Source organism: Daphnia carinata, chromosome 9, assembly GCF_022539665.2.
Source record: "Daphnia carinata strain CSIRO-1 chromosome 9, CSIRO_AGI_Dcar_HiC_V3, whole genome shotgun sequence".
In the NCBI taxonomy this organism is placed as follows: Eukaryota; Metazoa; Arthropoda; class Branchiopoda; order Diplostraca; family Daphniidae; genus Daphnia; species Daphnia carinata.
In genome coordinates, this window is record NC_081339.1 from 8,748,587 (window position 1) to 8,765,413 (window position 16,827).

Sequence of the window (16,827 nt, forward strand, 5' to 3'; positions counted from 1 at the left end):
AAGTACTTATTTACATTTTGCTTGTGTCTAGAAAATTTCAGCATTCCGTCTTATATTAAAATTTAACTAAGATAATTAAAATAAATTTATTTCATGGGTTCTCATTTAATTTACAATTTTAGGTGTCTTTTTCCACATTCCGCATGGAAAACCACGTTTTATCGCGACTTCCGCGTGGAAAAGCTCCAAGCAGACAATATTAAAAAAAAAACAATTGACTAACGCCCTGCGCGTTTATCATTTACCCCATAGGAAAAAGTGCATCTGCAACTATGTACTACTTAGTACATATGTAGTGAGACCATGTTGGAAATCCTGGTGTAAAATTTGTAAACTGTACGATGCACTTCTTTATGTGTTCATGTTTTCTACCGTCAAATACTTAATAATCAGATCCGTTAAGGCCAAATAATATATTGGGGCCGTCATTTGATTATAGTACACCCTTACCAAAAAGCATGACACACGAAAGAAAAGTATTAAAGCTCTCAAACGTTGACACGATTATTTAACAAAGCAGGTGAAATTTAATCTTGAATTTTGCTTGAAAAAACTGTCCCACTGATTATTGTTAGGGAAGAGGTGACGGGTTCTTGACTGATGTTGACTGACTCAACTATTGTCTCAACTCTATCCCAACGATGGAGGGGGGTTATTGGCGATAGTGTTAGCGATCCAGCTAAGGTACTTGGTGACTCGAGCAAACACGCTAGGGTATACACCACAAGGTAGTGAACCCCAACTAGTGATGCCAATTTGGACTCCGTCAACCAAAATTGGGCCACCGCTGTCACCCTAGTTCAATTATGAAATAAGTAAAAAAAAAAAACTCACCGTGGTTAAACTGTTTTTTTAAATATTTCTTTCCAGTGAACTACAATGACAACTGGGGACAGAGATCTTACCTGGCAAGTGGATGTGAGGGTGTCGGTAGCGCACAACATATCAGCCGCTTTGTATTTGCTGCCCCATTTACTAGTGCACATCTCATCAGTAAGGACTGTAGTGTTAGCTTTAAGCAATATCATTGAAACATTCCCGGCTACAAAATTTTTAACGAAAAAAAAACGGTGTGAGTAATTAAGGAAAAAAATAATAGAATACCTCGGCGTCAAAACCAAATTCACCTGGAGAAGCCGTCATACCCCATCCAGCGATGACACCTGTCATATTCCCGTAAGTACTGAAGTCGCGCAAAATTTCTTTCCTGGTTGCTGCCTTTATTGCTGGTTTTGTCGTAATTTTGGCTGTTGTTGGTTTTACCGTTGGTTTGGTAGTTGGTTTTGTCGTTGTTTTCGTTGTTGGTTTTGTTGTCGGTTGGGTTGTCGTTTTTTTTGTAGTTGTTGGTTTTGTTGTAGTTGTTGGTTTTGTCGTAGTTTTCTTTGTAGTTGTTGGTTTTGTTGTAGTTTTTGTTGTAGTTGTCGGTTTTGTCGTAGTTTTTGTGGTTGTTGGTTTTGTCGTAAGTTTTGTAGTTGTTGGTTTTGCCGTAGTTTTTGTAGTTGTTGGTTTTGCCGTAGTTTTTGTAGTTGTTGGTTTTGTTGTGGCTTTTGTTGTAGTTTTACTAGTTGTCGGTTTTGCAGTAGTTTTTATCGTTGTTCTCTCGGTGGTTGGCTCTGTTGTTGGTTCGGGGGTTGGCACTGTTGTTGGTTCCGTGGTTGGGTCCGTTGTTGGCTCTGCTGTTGGCTCCGTTGTTAGTTCAGTGGTTGGCTCTTTTGTGGGCTCTGTTGTCATCGCTGTCGTTGGCTCTGTTGTGGCCTCGGTTGTTGGTTCGGTGGTTGGTTCTGTTGATTGCTCCGTTGTTGGTTGTGTGGTAGGTTTCGTCGTTGGCTCTGTTGTAGGCTCCGTTGTTGGTTCGGTGGTTGGCTCGGTTGTTTTTTCGGTTGTTGGATCTGTTATTGGCCCTGTTGTTGGTTTAGTACTTGGTTCCGTTGTTGGTTCCATTGTTGTTTCTGTTGTTGATTCTGTGGGTAATACGGTTGTGTAAGGGGTAGGAAGAGTAACGAATGGGATTCCTGTAACTGGTGCGTTTAGGACTATAATGGCGACGTCGTTAACCTGGATATTTCAAAGAAAGTGTTTTATTAGACGACTCTTTCAAATTCAGTTATCTTGAATCAAAAATCGTTTTAGTAATAAAAAAAACCTTGATGTCTGCAACACTTGTTTTTTTTTATCGTATCACTTGAACGTTTTCATATTATTTTGGTAATGGGGTCATTTGCAGATATTCAATAGTGTACTATTCCACTTTTAATATAGGTTACACAATACTTACATAGGTAGTGTTGCTATAGTTTTCGTGCACTATATATGATGACACTTTCCTTAGGACATAGCCAGATCCACCTCCATTTATTGACAATGTGTTTATAAGTACGTAGAAGTTGCTCATATTTACTCCAGACGGAAAACTAAACTCGAATTAAAAAAAAAAAACTCATATAGCCTGGTTATGAGAATAAACGGCTGATAGAACTCAAATATGGTACAAAATAATTAATTATTATAGAATTTTGATGGCAGTGTTTGGTGAATTAAATCAATGGAAATTGCATCTTGCAGGACAATGTTAATTATAAGATCTTACTCGTATAAGCAATGACCCGCCGTCAAGACGTAGGACGCTGCAATCAAGGTTCCACCACACAAGTAGTTGCTTAAACGCAAGACAGTCTACAAAAGAAAACGTTTCTTATACATTGAAGCGAATCTAATTGCCTTGCAAAATATAAAGTAGCCTTTTATTCCATACTTGTTTAAGTAAAAACACTTAAATACAAACATACAAAATGATTCATAAACTTACCAGGAAAGGAAATTCACCGCTGGTAGCCGGGGTTCCTCCAATGATTGAAATTGTTGGTGGATTTATTATATCTTTAGCAGAAAGTCAATCACCATAGAATGTAGTTTAAATAAGTGTTGTCTTTCAATATAGCAAGCATAATGCGACTGATATGAGAAACGCTTACCATTTCCAGTATTCAGGGGTTTGGAATACACATAGCCACTGAGGCAAAACAAGCCTACAACCTTTTATGCGTTAAAACAAACTTAAATTCCTGAAAAATTTGACAATAAATGAAAATTTTAGTACCCAAAAAATGAATTTCATCTTGAATGAAGATCTAGTAATTCGATAGAATTATGCCTAAATGCTGAAAATAGTCAACGATGGATGTAGGGCTAATGACTGTAGCTGAATTCGCAGTCACCTCTTTAAACGAAACTGAGAACGCCGTCTGAAATTGCTCAAACACAAACGCGTCGCAAAGGACAGCTGGGGCATTTCGTTGTTTGCCACCTGTGGCACTAATAAGGCCGCTCAGAGTATACATCTGGCTTGATAAGCATCATCAACTGTAGTATAGATCTCCGACGAGCATACGTCCCAGTTGCATGACGAAAATATTAGATTGTCTGCAGATCCAACGCACGTTCTTTGCATTTCCGTCATTACATTCACGCTCTGTTGGATATATTAGTAAGTAGATAACATGACACCCCATTTTTTTTAACGAACTGCTGCAGTTTCATATGGCTGTAACTGTCATATCTGCCAGGTCCATCTATAAAAAATGTGCGAGTTTTGCCTACGTGGGTTGCTACATACCTTCTGTAGGTACACGTGGTTACTGCGTGTCAGCTTAACAAGTGTACGCACATTGACGAAAATGTTCCTGTTTGGAAGGCTAGCTTCTGCTAGAGCTTCATAGAACGCACAGATCTAATGTAGAGGGCAAGATTGTCCAGTTCAACGGCTAACAGTAATGTCTCTTAAAAGCAGCGTAAATGGTTCCGAGTATAGCTAATAAGTTAGAGTTACTCAACCATGTTTCTGACATTTATTAAGTTCATTTATTCATATAGAGGCACAGCAACAAATAAGATAGGTGCATAGATAAACCCAGCTGCCAATGCCTCAATACTAGAACTTAACTTAAATAAGTTTTACCAATTTGAAATTGATATTACATGTTATAGAAAGTAATCAAAATTTAATAAAAAAAGAGAACTAGTTAACACAACCGAAATCCTATGTTTCTTCAAATCGGTGCTGCATGGTTAAATAGCTACATTATACGTGATAGTTGATATATTTCATTACCTTGAAAGATGGTTGGAGTACAATACTACCTAATTCTTGTTCTTTTATGTACATCTGAGGAAGCGGTAGGTGTTTCTCACATCCTTCCTGAACAACGACATGCTCACCAAATTTTAAGTTCAAGCAACAAGTATAATAGCACCAAGTCTTTTGCTGACGTAGCCGGCACATTTTACTGTGTTCATTTTGGCAGATTAGAACTCTAAACTAGGATTTGGATTAAGAAAAAACATAATGAAAAGTACCAGGTTGGCCGAGTGGTTAAGGCGCCAGACTTAAGTTCTGGTCTCTGTATAGAGACGTGAGTTCGATCCTCACACCTGGTAGTTTAAACGTACAAATAAGTTAACAATCCTATTAACTCAACATTAAATATTTAAGATACAAATAATGTTCTCAAACTGGGGTTACGGAGTTTCAAGATCAAAAATAAATTTATTTGATTAAATTGAATAAAATTAGTATTTTTTCCATCATCATCACTTGGCTGTGCTAGAACCTTAACTAATACAAAGCCTGTGCTACCGTAAATTAAATATGGAGTGTTGCAACTTCACATACGAAACAATCAGCTACTGTATAGGCCTACGTACAACGACAAATAAAATGTTGCATTCTGCAGAAAACAAAGATTTAAACTGGCGTCTGATTAACACTTACATACAAGAAACAATAAAAATTGATAAGCGACGATCTGCTGTAGGCAAACTATGAAGTTTAAAATATTTCGGTACGGTTGTTGCCTCTCTCAGGCCTGAAATTGAGCAATAGGCAAAAAGCGATGACTAATAGTTTGCCAAACAATTGAGGAAACAAGAATATCGCGTTTGATGTCAACATTTTTGTGCATTCTCTGTATGAATAGGCGCGGTCAATGAGACGTATTTGGCCAATGAAAGACCTAAATGTGTTAAAGTTAATAAAATTGCTTGTTCTCCATGCGAGGCTCGAACTCACGACCACGGCATTACATTCTTTCCCATAGTTTTCTGATAGCACATCTAGTTACTGTCGTATAAGTACCATGCGCTAACCAACTGCGCCACTGGAGACACATGATATATTAAAATTCCAGTAAATTTATTGTTAATTAATACAATATTTTGTTTACTTAAATTGTTAATTATAAATTGTTAGAATAATTCATGTAAATTTAAATGTAAAATGTACAATGGACAGCTAGCATTGACGAGAACGAACTGTGGTCCATACTTTCAGCACAGACAATGGATAGAAATTAATTGGTTTGGTGATGGTCAGATCTCATATACGGGTATCACACAATAAAGTAGTCAACAAAACATTTTAGAATTGAATATTTTGAGAGAACAGTGAAGATGGTGTAAGAGGGAGGTATGCAGTCTGGGACAGGATAATTACGATCCGCGTGCACTGGGATGTTGCCGGCCGGAGGCCTGGAATGCGGGAGTTCTTTAGGCTAGTGTAGGGTAAACGGTGGCAGGAGCCTTGTAGATTGGAGCGGGGTGAACGGGGACAGGGGTAGAGGGGGTTTTATATATTGAGGAGCTGGGGAAACGGTTAGGGGAGTCTTCTGGGCTGGAACACAATAAACGGCGCTGGGACGTTGTATGCTGGATTCAAAACTGGCAATAACAAGTAAGTTGACATTCCATAACATGCATTCCATTCAACGGTTACTTCCGCTGCTTTCGCCGATATAAGCGCTATGAAAGTAATTTTTTTTACGCTACCTCTGGCGGGACCCGCACCCGCAATCCCCGGCTTAGAAAGCCGGTGCTTTATACATTAGGCCACAAAGACTATATGTATAATTAAATGCTTTTTCCGAAAAAAAAAGTTTATTTTCCTCGTATTATTACAATAAAAAACGCTAAGAAAATTTTTTAGTGAAAATTCAACACCACGACGAAACGTCAACAATCCAGTGATTCCATCAAATTCCGATTGTGGTTTACTCTAGACTACCTTTGCTGGAGAGTGCTTTAGGTTTACCATTGCCCGGCAACACCGTTTATAGGAGAACCCTTAATATGACCATGATGAAATTCAAACACTTCTTTTTTCAATTAAGTTAGACTGTATATCTAGGTGCGAACCTATCGGCCTACAGATGGTCATCCAGTTTTTTTCGTGCTAAAATTTTTTTAATTTTCACTTTCATTACAAGGTATGGAGTGAAGCCCACCTCTTTTTTTTTTTTAACCAAGAATTAACTAAGGTAAAAGAGCGAATTGGGACAGCGTTTGGGCTAACAGCCTTTCTTATGGGGAATGCGTGTAAAGCCGATCTGCTAATTTCGGACAAAAACCCTAATTCATTGGACATTTCTACTAATTCTGGACAGTCTTATTTTTAAAAACTAATTTATTCATTCGATTCAGTTTTTAATTCTGAATCGAATAGCTTAAGACACCGAAGGGGGTGCAATAGAAAAATATTGCGAAATTTATGTTTCAACAACCAAAACAATGAGCTGTCAAAACGAGACTTCATTTTTCAGGCCTGGTAACTTGCAATTGAAATTCACCCCAAAAACATAAAATATGGATTTTTAAAATTGTATTAAACACTTCGCTCTTTAAGTAGCCAATAGGTTATAGGTTCCACGGTAAAAACGAAAAAATAAATGTGATTCAAATTTTCGAGAAAAAAGCATAAGCACTTCCCGTAAACACGCCGTAATGTCCGAAATTTTAAACCGAAAAAAATTGTTTTTAACTTGCCCTATCCTACCAAATATCGCCGTAAGAATGTTCGTCGACTGTTTCGTAACAATGCGTTAAAATTTGTTACTAACGTAGACATATACTATTCATTTAATTGCTGACTGATTTTAGTCTATTTTCCCATAAGTTCCCATGACGCTAAATCTGGACAGCAGACTATATTGATTTGTATAAGTTGTATACCAAAAATTACAAAACGTTCATAGCACAGTCATAAGGCTTTGGAATGCAAGTTTGAAAGTCGGTGGTTCAACCCTACAAAGTGACTGATTGTATTTCATTACTTATATAATTCAGCTCACTTTTTTTAACCATACGAAATTTTTTTTTTCAAGAGAGATTGATAATTCATTTTAATCATCCAAAGCTAACATTTTTCCAATTATTATTACTTCCCTGGGTTCGCCTAAATTCCGGTTATAAATCAGAAACTTCATCACCTTAGCCAGCTTACAATATTCATCTAACCTGTGATGGCAATTTTCATATTTTTTACATAAGCTCCCATGGCACTAATTTGGGACATCAGACAATAAACTAAATAACATTGGTAGGTTGTGTTTCTATTATCAATCAACAGTGGCATAGTCGTACGGTGTTGGAACACCAACTCGAAGGTTGGTGGTTCAATACCAGTTGGGGCTCTTGTGCAGATATTTTTTTATTACTTGTAATTTTTAATCTTATTTTGTGAGATTTTATACAATCGCCAAAGACACTTTAAACAAACGCAATATCAACAAATCTTGGTATTAATAGATTCGTTTAAATGTTCTCCACAGGGCTGTTAAATATTTTATGAAAATCATATGACAATATTTATCTAACCAATGATTTAAATTCTTATATTTTTTACATAAGCCCCCGTGACGCTAATTTGGGACAGTAGACTACATACAAGTAGACATGTTATGCTTTTCAATAGTTTTACACTAACCATGGCATAATCGTAGGATGTTGAATTGCCAACCAAAAGGCTAATGGTTCTATACCGTATGGAAACTATACAACAACTTGTCTTTTCTTATTTTTGAATTTTTTCGTATTTGATGAGATATTTTAAAATCAATAAGAACATCTTAAACTAAAGCAATATCATCAATACTGGTATAAATAGATTCGTTTAAGTTTCCTCTACATGGCTGTTAAATATTTTATGAAAATCATATGAAAATATTTATATAATGGGTGATTTTAATTCTTATATTTTTTACGTAAGCTCCCGTGACGCTAATTTGGGACAGCAGACTACATAAAAAAAGACATGTTAAGCATTTTAGTTATTTTCTGTGAACCATGGCAGAGTCGTAAGACGTTCGATTGCCACCGTAAAGGTTAGTGTTTCTATACTGTCAAGGCACTATTTGTAAGTTTCGTTTTCCTCATTTCCTCATTTTTCCCTTTTTTGTGAGATATTTTGAAATCACTAAAAATACCTCACACTACTACAATATCAATAATATTAGGATCAATAGATACGTTTAAGTTTTCTCTACACAGCTGTGGAATATTTCATGAAAATCATGTGAAAATATGCATCTAATCGGTATTTGCAATTTTTATGTTTTTCACATAAGGCCCCATGACGCTAATTTGGGACAGCAGACTACAAACAAAACGACATGTTATGCTTTTTAATTAAATTTTGTTAGCCGTGGCATAGTCGTAAGACGTTCGATTGCAACTCTGAAAGATAATGGTTCTATACTGTCCACAAACCATTTTTAAGTTTCATTTTCCTCATTTTTCCTTTTTTTTGAGATATTTTAAAAGTCACTAACGATACATCGCAATACAAAAATATCAATAATATTATAATCATTAGATACGTTTAAGTTTTCTCTACATGGCTGTTGAATATTTTATGAAAATCATGTGAAAATCTGCATCTAATTGGTAATTGCAATTTTTATATTTTTCCCATAAGGCCCCATGACGCTAATTTGGGACAGCAGACTACATACAAAAACACATGTTATGCTATTTAGCTACATTTTGTTAATCATGGCATAGTCGTAAGACGTTCGATTGTCACCCTGAAGGACAGTGGTTCTATACTGTCAACACACTATTTTAAAATTTCGTCTTCCTCATTTCCTTATTTTTCCTTTTTTGTGAGATATTTTGAAATAACTAAAGATACCTCACACTACTTTAATATCAATAATATTAGGATCAATAGATTCGTTTAAGTTTTCTCTACACAGCTGTGGAATATTTCATGAAAATCATGTGAAAATATGAATCTAATCGGTAATTGCAATTCTTATGTTTTTCACATAAGGCCCCATGACGCTAATTTGGGACAGCAGACTACATACAAAAAGACATGTTATGCTTTTTAATTTTATTTTGTCAACCATGGCGTAGGCGTAAGACGTTCGGTTGTCACCCTGAAGGACAGTGGTTCTATACTGTCAACATACTATTTTAAAATTTCGTCTTCCTCATTTCCTTATTTTTCCTTTTTTGTGAGATATTTTGAAATAACTAAAGATACCTCACACTACTTTAATATCAATAATATTAGGATCAATAGATTCGTTTAAGTTTTCTCTACACAGCTGTGGAATATTTCATGAAAATCATGTGAAAATATGAATCTAATCGGTAATTGCAATTCTTATGTTTTTCACATAAGGCCCCATGACGCTAATTTGGGACAGCAGACTACGTACTAAATGACGTGCTAGGCTTTTCTGTCATCTTTTGTTAAAAATGGGTTAGCTGTAAGACGGTGGGTTGCTGACATAAATGGTGATGGATCTATACCGTATTGGCACCAAATTTAATTTTTCTTATTCTCATTTTTGAAATTTTCCTATTTGCTGAGATATTTTTGAAATCACTAAGAACACCTTAACCTAAAGATATATCAATAATGTTGGTGCCAATTGATTTGTTTAAGTTTTCTCTGGATGGCTGTGGAATATTTTGTGAAAATCATGTCACAATATTTATCTAATCAGTGATCGCAATTCTTATGTTTTTTACATAAGCTCCCATGACACTAATTTGGGACAGCAGACTACGTACTAACACACATGTTATGCTTTTCAAAGTATCTGTATTCAGCATGGCATAATCGTACAATGCTGGATTGCCAACCGAAAGGCTGACGGATCTATACTCTATGGGAACTATGTATAAAATTTTTTTTCCTTTTTTTTGAATTTTTTGCCATTTGGTGAGATATTTTGAAATCACTTAGTACACCTTATACTAAAGCAATATCATCAATACTAGTATCAATAGATTCGTTTAAGTTTCCTTTACATGGCTGTGGAATATTTTATGAAAATCATGTGAGAATATTTATCTAATGGCTGATTGTAATTCTTATCTATTTTCCATAAGCTCCCGTGACGCTAATTTGGGACAGCAGACTACATACAGAAAGACATGTTATGCTTTTGAAATACTTTGTGTGAACCATGGCATAGTCGTAAGACGTTCGATTGCCAGAGCGAAAGGTTAATGGTTCTATACTGTCAAGTCACTATTTTTAATTTTTTAATCCTCCTTTCCTCATTTTCCCCTTTTTTGTAAGATTTTTTAAAATCACTTAAGATACCTCACAGTACTTTAATATCAACAATATTAGGATCAATAGATTCGTTTAAGTTTTCTCTACATAGCTATTGAATATTTTAAAGAAATCATATGGAAATATCCATCTAATCGGTGATTGCAATTTAAATGTTTTTCACATAAGCCCCCATGACGCTAATTTGGGACAGCAGACTACATACTAAATGACATGCTAGGCTTTTCTGTCAAGTTGTGTTAACCATGGCTTAGCTGTACGACGGTGGGTTACTGACATAAAGGTTGATGGATCTATACCGCATTGGCACCACATTTAATTTTTTTATTCTCGTTTTTGAAATTTTCCTATTTGCTGAGATATTTTTGAAATCACTAAGAACACCTTAAACTAAAGATATATCAATAATATTGGTGCCAATTGATTTGTTTTAGTTTTCTCTGCATGGCTGTGGAATATTTTGTGAAAATCATGTCACAATAGTAATGTAATCAGTGATCGCAATTCTTATGTTTTTTACATAAGCTCCCATGACACTAATTTGGGACAGCAGACTACGTAATAATTCACATGTTATGCTTTTCAAGATAGATTTGTTCAGCATGGCATAATGGTACGATGTTGGATTGCTAACCTGAAGTCTGACGGATCTATACTCCATGGAGACTATATATAAATTTCTTTTTCCTTATTTTTGAATTTTTCGCCATTTGGTGAGATATTTTGAAATCACTAAAAATACCTTATACTAAAGCATTATCATCAATACTGGTATCAATGGATTCGTTTTAGTTTTCTTTATATTTTTGTTAAGGATTTCATGAAAATCATGCGAGAATATTTATCTAATGGCTGTTTATAATTCTTATGTATTTTCCATAAGCTCCCGTGACGCTAATTTGGGACAGTAGACTACATACAGAAAGGCATGTTATGCTTTTAAGCTGGTATGTGTGATCCATTGGCATAGTCGTAAGCCGTTCGATATCCAGCCTTAAAGGTTAATGGTTCTATACTCCCAAGTCACTATTTTTAATTTTTTAAATCCCCCTTTCCTCATTTTTCTCTTTTTGGTGAGATATTTTAAAGTCACTAAAGATACCTTACACCACTACAATATCAACAATATTAGGATCGATAGATTCGTTTAAGTTTTCTCTACATGGCAATGGAATGTTAAATGAATATCATGTGAAAATATGCAACTAACTGATGATTGCATTTTTTATGTGTTTTACATAAGCTCCCGTGACGCTAATTTGGGACAGCAGACTACATACTAGATAAGATATTATGCGTTTGAAAAATACTTTGTTCAAGATGGCATAGTCGTAGGACGTTGGATTGCCAACCTATAGGATGGTGGTTCTATACTGTCCAGGCACTATAATTTCATTTTTCAAATTTTTGAATTTTCCTCTTCTTTGCGAGATATTTTTAAATCACTTAAGATATCTCACACTACTATAATATCAATAATATTAGGATCAATAGGTTCGTTTAAGTTTTCTCTACATGGCTGTTGAATGTCTTATGAAAATCATGTGAAAATATGCGTCTAATCGGTGATTGCATTTTCATGTTTTTTTCCATAAGCTCCCATGACGCTAATTTGGGACAGCGCCCTGTGTACTAAATGACGTATTACAGTTTTTTTATTTGATGTGTCAAGAGTGGCGTAGTCGTAAGACGTTGGATTGACAAACTGAAGTATCATGGTTCGATTCCAAGTCTAGAAAGTAAAGTTACTTTTGTCAAATTTTTTCCCTTTTTTATCACATTCTTATGGCGAGCTGTATTATTCATTAAATTACTTTTTTGTAAGTTTAGTCAAACAAGAAAATAAAGCGTATTTCTTCAACAATGAAAACAAAAAAACCAGTGTAATTTCACAGTAACATGACAAGTGGCTAGTAAAACAAGCGGTAAGCGGTGTACCAAAAAAAAACCTATTTGCTGGCACTTTTTTCTTCAACGCCCTTGTTTCTTTAAAATAAAATAGATTGTATTAAATATCAAGCAGAAAACTGGAAACTGAAAAGCTTTTGCTTACTTGACGAAGGTGTCCATGCAAGTTGGACAACAAAAGCTGGGGATGCCATGTTTCTTAAGGTTATCCATACCGAAACAGGTCTCATGGATCCATGAATCACAAACCCTACATTGGTTGCAATCATCCTCTGTACCTGTGCTTTTACACAGCATACAGAGAACACGTTGCAACTTTTGTTGGGTTCCTTCGATAAAGGCAGAAGAATCCGCGACTCTCGATCGTGCTTGAAGCCTCGATGAGCGACGTGATCCTTCTATAAAGACCTTGTTTGCCGTCTTTTTGCCCTTTTTTCCTTTCGTCTTCTGACTGTAAAGCAGAAAAAATAATTATAAGTAACTGGGAAATTCAAAGCATTAGACTAACCAAGTGCTATAACCATACCATGAAAACACACCATCTTTTGCCAAAGCGACATCAGGAGTATTAGCCTCAGATGGCCCTGGTGTTGGCAGGGACTGGAAATGTCCGTTCCTACCAAAATTCTGTGTAATCGATATTTCCTAAAATGGCACATTTACCTTACATTTCCATGTATTGGAGGTATCCTTCATCCACGTCGTCATCAAATTCTTCATTCAATTGTGGAGCACTGTTTTTTTGAAGGAACTTTCCCTTTCCTGCACTCTTCCCGGCTTGCAGCTGCCTCCGTTTTTCCACCTCCGCCAGATGTTTTTTGGCTTTTTCTGCCGTAAGAATGGATAACGGCGGATCGCGCTTCCGTGAAGGTTTTGGAATCGTAGGCAGGGGTCCAAAATCCAGCTTTGAGGAATTTTTGCATGTCGGCGCAGCTGGAAACGCGTAATGCAAAATTAGTCTTCAATATGAAGGAAATAACTCTTTTTGCTTACCTCTGATTTTTCCAAAATATCTTTGAATAAGGTCTTTCCATAATTCGTACTTGACCTTATCCATATCACTTAACTGGTTGGAGATATCAGAAGCTTGGCCTTTTTCCTCGGATCCTAAAATTTGAATGAACCTGTCTATTATCGCTGGCGAGATATTCTTCTCAAATTCTGCCAGGATTGCGTGTCCACTCTTGGATTTTAATACAATGTTAAGACATGTTTCACAAGTAAAGATAATAAAAACCTACGTATACTGGGTTCAACGATGAATCCGATGGCAGCCTTGACAATTGAACTCCAGTTAGTGGCACCGATGCAAGCGGCTGTAGGACGTCCATGGATGCATCTTTAGACTAAGAATGAATTTTATCAATAAAGAAAAGCCGTCAAAAAATACCAAACCTAATGATAACTTACAGAATCGGGAAATCGTTCAGAATTTAGATCTGGTAGCAATGAAGAACTTTCTTGGGCAAGAGGATCTTCACGGCAGCCCAACGAAGAAATAGGGACGCCATCGATATCGGGGACCATGTCATCGCCATCTCCCTCGCCATCTTGTTCGTCATCCTTTGACAAACATTTGGAAATTCTAAAATGCAAACGTTGTTAGCTAAGAAGTCTATTAATTTGTTCAACTAGCTAAAAACTTACTTTACGGCATCGGGATTCCATGGATACAAGCCACAAGCTCTGAAACCATTTTGTCCATACTTAGTAGGCAAATTTTGCCACACTTCGTTGAGCAAATGGGCCATGTTCCTCGCTGTGACCTTATTGGCTGGGTCCTTTCCTGTCCATTCATGAACTTTCGCTTTCCACAAATTCTTCAATGGCTTAAAAAGGGCCGCATCACAAGGCTGCAATATGTGTGTTGTGTTTGGGGGAAAACAAATTAGTATGATCCGGTTTTCCGTACAAATGTCAGATATCCGGATATTAATATGGCTGCGGTGGCCATCCAGATACAGCACGACGGGGAACTGTACATCCTTCTTCTTTAGCTCAGGAATAAATTGATGTGACAGCCAATGGCAAAAGGCATCGACTGTCATCCACCCTTTCTTGGTGCAAAATACCTCAAAACCAGGTGGCATTTGCTCCTTCAGCATCCATTGCTGCGTCCGTTCGTAAGGGTAAATCACAAAGGGGGGTAAAACCCAACCAGACGCCGAGACTGTAGCCAAAATAGAGACACCAGTCTTGGCAGAACTTTTCAATGAGAGATAAACATCTCTAGAGCCAAGTTCTGACAAGACTTTCCCTTTGCCTGGCGAAACAAGAAAGAAGCTTTCGTCGCAATTGAAAGATCTTGTAGGGTCAGAAAAAATGTCCTGTAAGCCGTTCTCACTGTGAAACAAAATTAAAAATGAATACAAATTCTTCATAATATGTGTTAATCGATAAACACACTGCGAATGTGAAGTGGTGCAGCTATAAACAGGTGCGGGTGCAACGAGAACCAAGCTACGGCAAAGACTTATGCAAATGAAAACCAACTTGAAATATTTTTCGACAAGCGTAGCCCATTGCCGGAGATCGTGAGGCGTAATTTGGCTCTTGCCGAGGTCCAAAACTGCTGGTGTTCTGAGTGTCAGGTTATGCCGCTTTGTGAATTTTGGAAGCCATCTTTCCGTTGGGCGATTGTTAGCAAAGGTTGTGGTCCTTTTTGAACTATTTAAGGTATGCTGAATAGAATCCAGCAATTCCTTGTTTGTAACAGGATACCCTACTCTAGCCATATTGCGAACCCAATTGGCGATAATAACTTCGTCTTCTTCTAACAAAAGAGTTGGTCTTCCTCTTTTTTTTTTAATTGGTCCTTCCGAATTGCAACCACTAGCAAACTTTACAATCTTGTTGTGCAAATACAAGCAAATTCATATTTAGCAAAAACCACTTTTTAATCTAAGTTAATTATTCAACTAAATGAATTCATCACATTAATAAGGTCTTAAGAAAACAAATTGATTACAGATACCTTGTGACTGAGCGTGGATTTGGGAATGCCAAACATGCTGGCGACGCTTCGATACGATCCATCACCGGAGATGTAGGTTGCGACCGCATTCTCTAGATCCTCTGTAGTGTAAGCCATCTTTGAAACAGAAAAAAAAAACTCATTAAAAAATTTTTTTGTAAGTTAGGATATGTTTACTGGTAAAGCAGCTTCCTATTCTTTTATCAACCAAGTATTAACATTTTACCACTGTCTGGGATTGAACTTCAGTCCTTAGGTTCGTAAGGCTAGTGCTTTACCACTGAGCCATCTAACTGTTGTTGATAAGTTTGTATTTATAAACAATATTTGAAACAAAACCCAAAACGCAAGCAGAAATGTTACTTTTTTTAGAGTTTATTTGACGTGGTAGACGCATATCTTCCACGCCACATAAATTTATTGGACGAATTAATAAACAAGCAATTTATCATCGATGGTGAGGATTGAACCTCAGACCTTCGTCTCCCTAGCCAAGCATTCATCCGCTGGGCTACCTCGGGAGTTTTCGGAAAAGAAATCCCGCCATCCCATTTTCTTCGCAAACAATGTCCCAAATTAGTGCTTTTACGTAAAGCACAAACAAATGGGACTATGACCGGAAGGGGAAAACAGTTTTAAAAAATATTTTTACTTAAACATAATAACCTATTTGTAAATTTCTATTAGGAAAAGTAAAAAGACCATGAAAAGCGTGAAAAACTACTAAAATTCCAGAAAAATTTGGAAAAAAGCTAGTGTCTCAATAAGGGACAACAGTTTCCTAAAAAAATCTTGTTTACTATCTCATAAGATGAGACAAAAAATACCAAATTACCTTTAAAATTACAAAGAGTATGTTAGCTCTGAAGTTACGAAAAAAAATGTGAAGGGATGTAAGTTAAAAAAAAAAAAAAAAAGCTGCGTGGATGAAGCCAGACTAGAATCTAAGTCCTCAAAGTATTTTTTTGCAATTTCTACCAAAAGGATACAAAAAAACGTAAAGATATCCCACATCAATCGATTTCTTTTTGAATTCTGCATCGATTGATGTAAAACTCTTGAAAAAAAATGTGTTTTGTTTTTTTCGAAAATATCTGTGTCCCAAATTAGCGTCGGCTGTCCCAAATTAGCAAGAATGGTTTTTTTTCTTATTGTTGACATTGGCATAAAATTAGTATTTAATGGGACAGACTTGTACTTAATTTGTAGTCCTTAACTTTCTCTACGGTTTGATATAATTAGTTAATGGGTTTCTTCAATTTTACCTTATATATTTCCTGTGTCGTCTAGGTGTCAACTTATAAGTAGTGCACTGTATACGTTATTCGCCCGCAAGCAATACGCACAGATTTCAATTATCGTTTTCTCGTGTATTGTTACGTTTTATAATTTGCCCTTTGGACAAATTGTATAACCCCCCTTTTAGTTTATAATTCCCCTATAAGATGTCCCAATAGAACCATTATTGGTATGCGATTCGTGAAGCGAAGATATGTGCATATGTTGTCCCAAATTAGCAGGAGCCGGGCCTGTGTCCCAATTCGCTCTTTTACCTTATCATGTTTTATCCGATGGGACAAGT

At 36.4% G+C, this 16,827-nt stretch overlaps 1 protein-coding gene and 2 non-coding genes across 3 annotated transcripts; 1 reads left to right on the plus strand and 2 right to left on the minus strand.

Moving 5' to 3' along the window:
• Positions 1-398: 398 nt before the first annotated feature.
• On the minus strand, positions 399-3,234 carry LOC130700940 (mucin-2-like). Its single transcript, XM_057522932.2, has 8 exons — positions 3,098-3,234; positions 2,973-3,033; positions 2,807-2,877; positions 2,588-2,673; positions 2,276-2,411; positions 1,128-2,055; positions 906-1,042; positions 399-795 (listed from the first exon to the last, which is right to left on the minus strand). Exons 1-8 carry the CDS (start codon positions 3,113-3,115, stop codon positions 631-633), a joined length of 1,602 nt encoding a protein of 533 aa, XP_057378915.1. The 5' UTR covers positions 3,116-3,234; the 3' UTR covers positions 399-630.
• A 1,117-nt stretch (positions 3,235-4,351) lies between these two features.
• On the plus strand, positions 4,352-4,434 carry Trnal-uaa (transfer RNA leucine (anticodon UAA)). Its single transcript has one exon. It is a non-coding gene; the product is annotated as a tRNA-Leu (tRNA).
• Positions 4,435-5,040: 606 nt separating this feature from the next.
• Positions 5,041-5,160, minus strand: Trnai-uau (transfer RNA isoleucine (anticodon UAU)). Its single transcript has 2 exons — positions 5,123-5,160; positions 5,041-5,076 (listed from the first exon to the last, which is right to left on the minus strand). It is a non-coding gene; the product is annotated as a tRNA-Ile (tRNA).
• Between the last annotated feature and the right edge of the window lie 11,667 nt (positions 5,161-16,827).

Excerpts from the sequence above, each read along its gene's own strand:
- LOC130700940 (XM_057522932.2), bottom strand. Across the intron at positions 1,043-1,127 it reads GGGTATGACGGCTTCTCCAG|CCGGGAATGTTTCAATGATA; the intron begins GTGAATTTGGTT and ends AAAATTTTGTAG. Across the intron at positions 796-905 it reads CCCTCACATCCACTTGCCAG|GGTGACAGCGGTGGCCCAAT; the intron begins GTAAGATCTCTG and ends TAATTGAACTAG.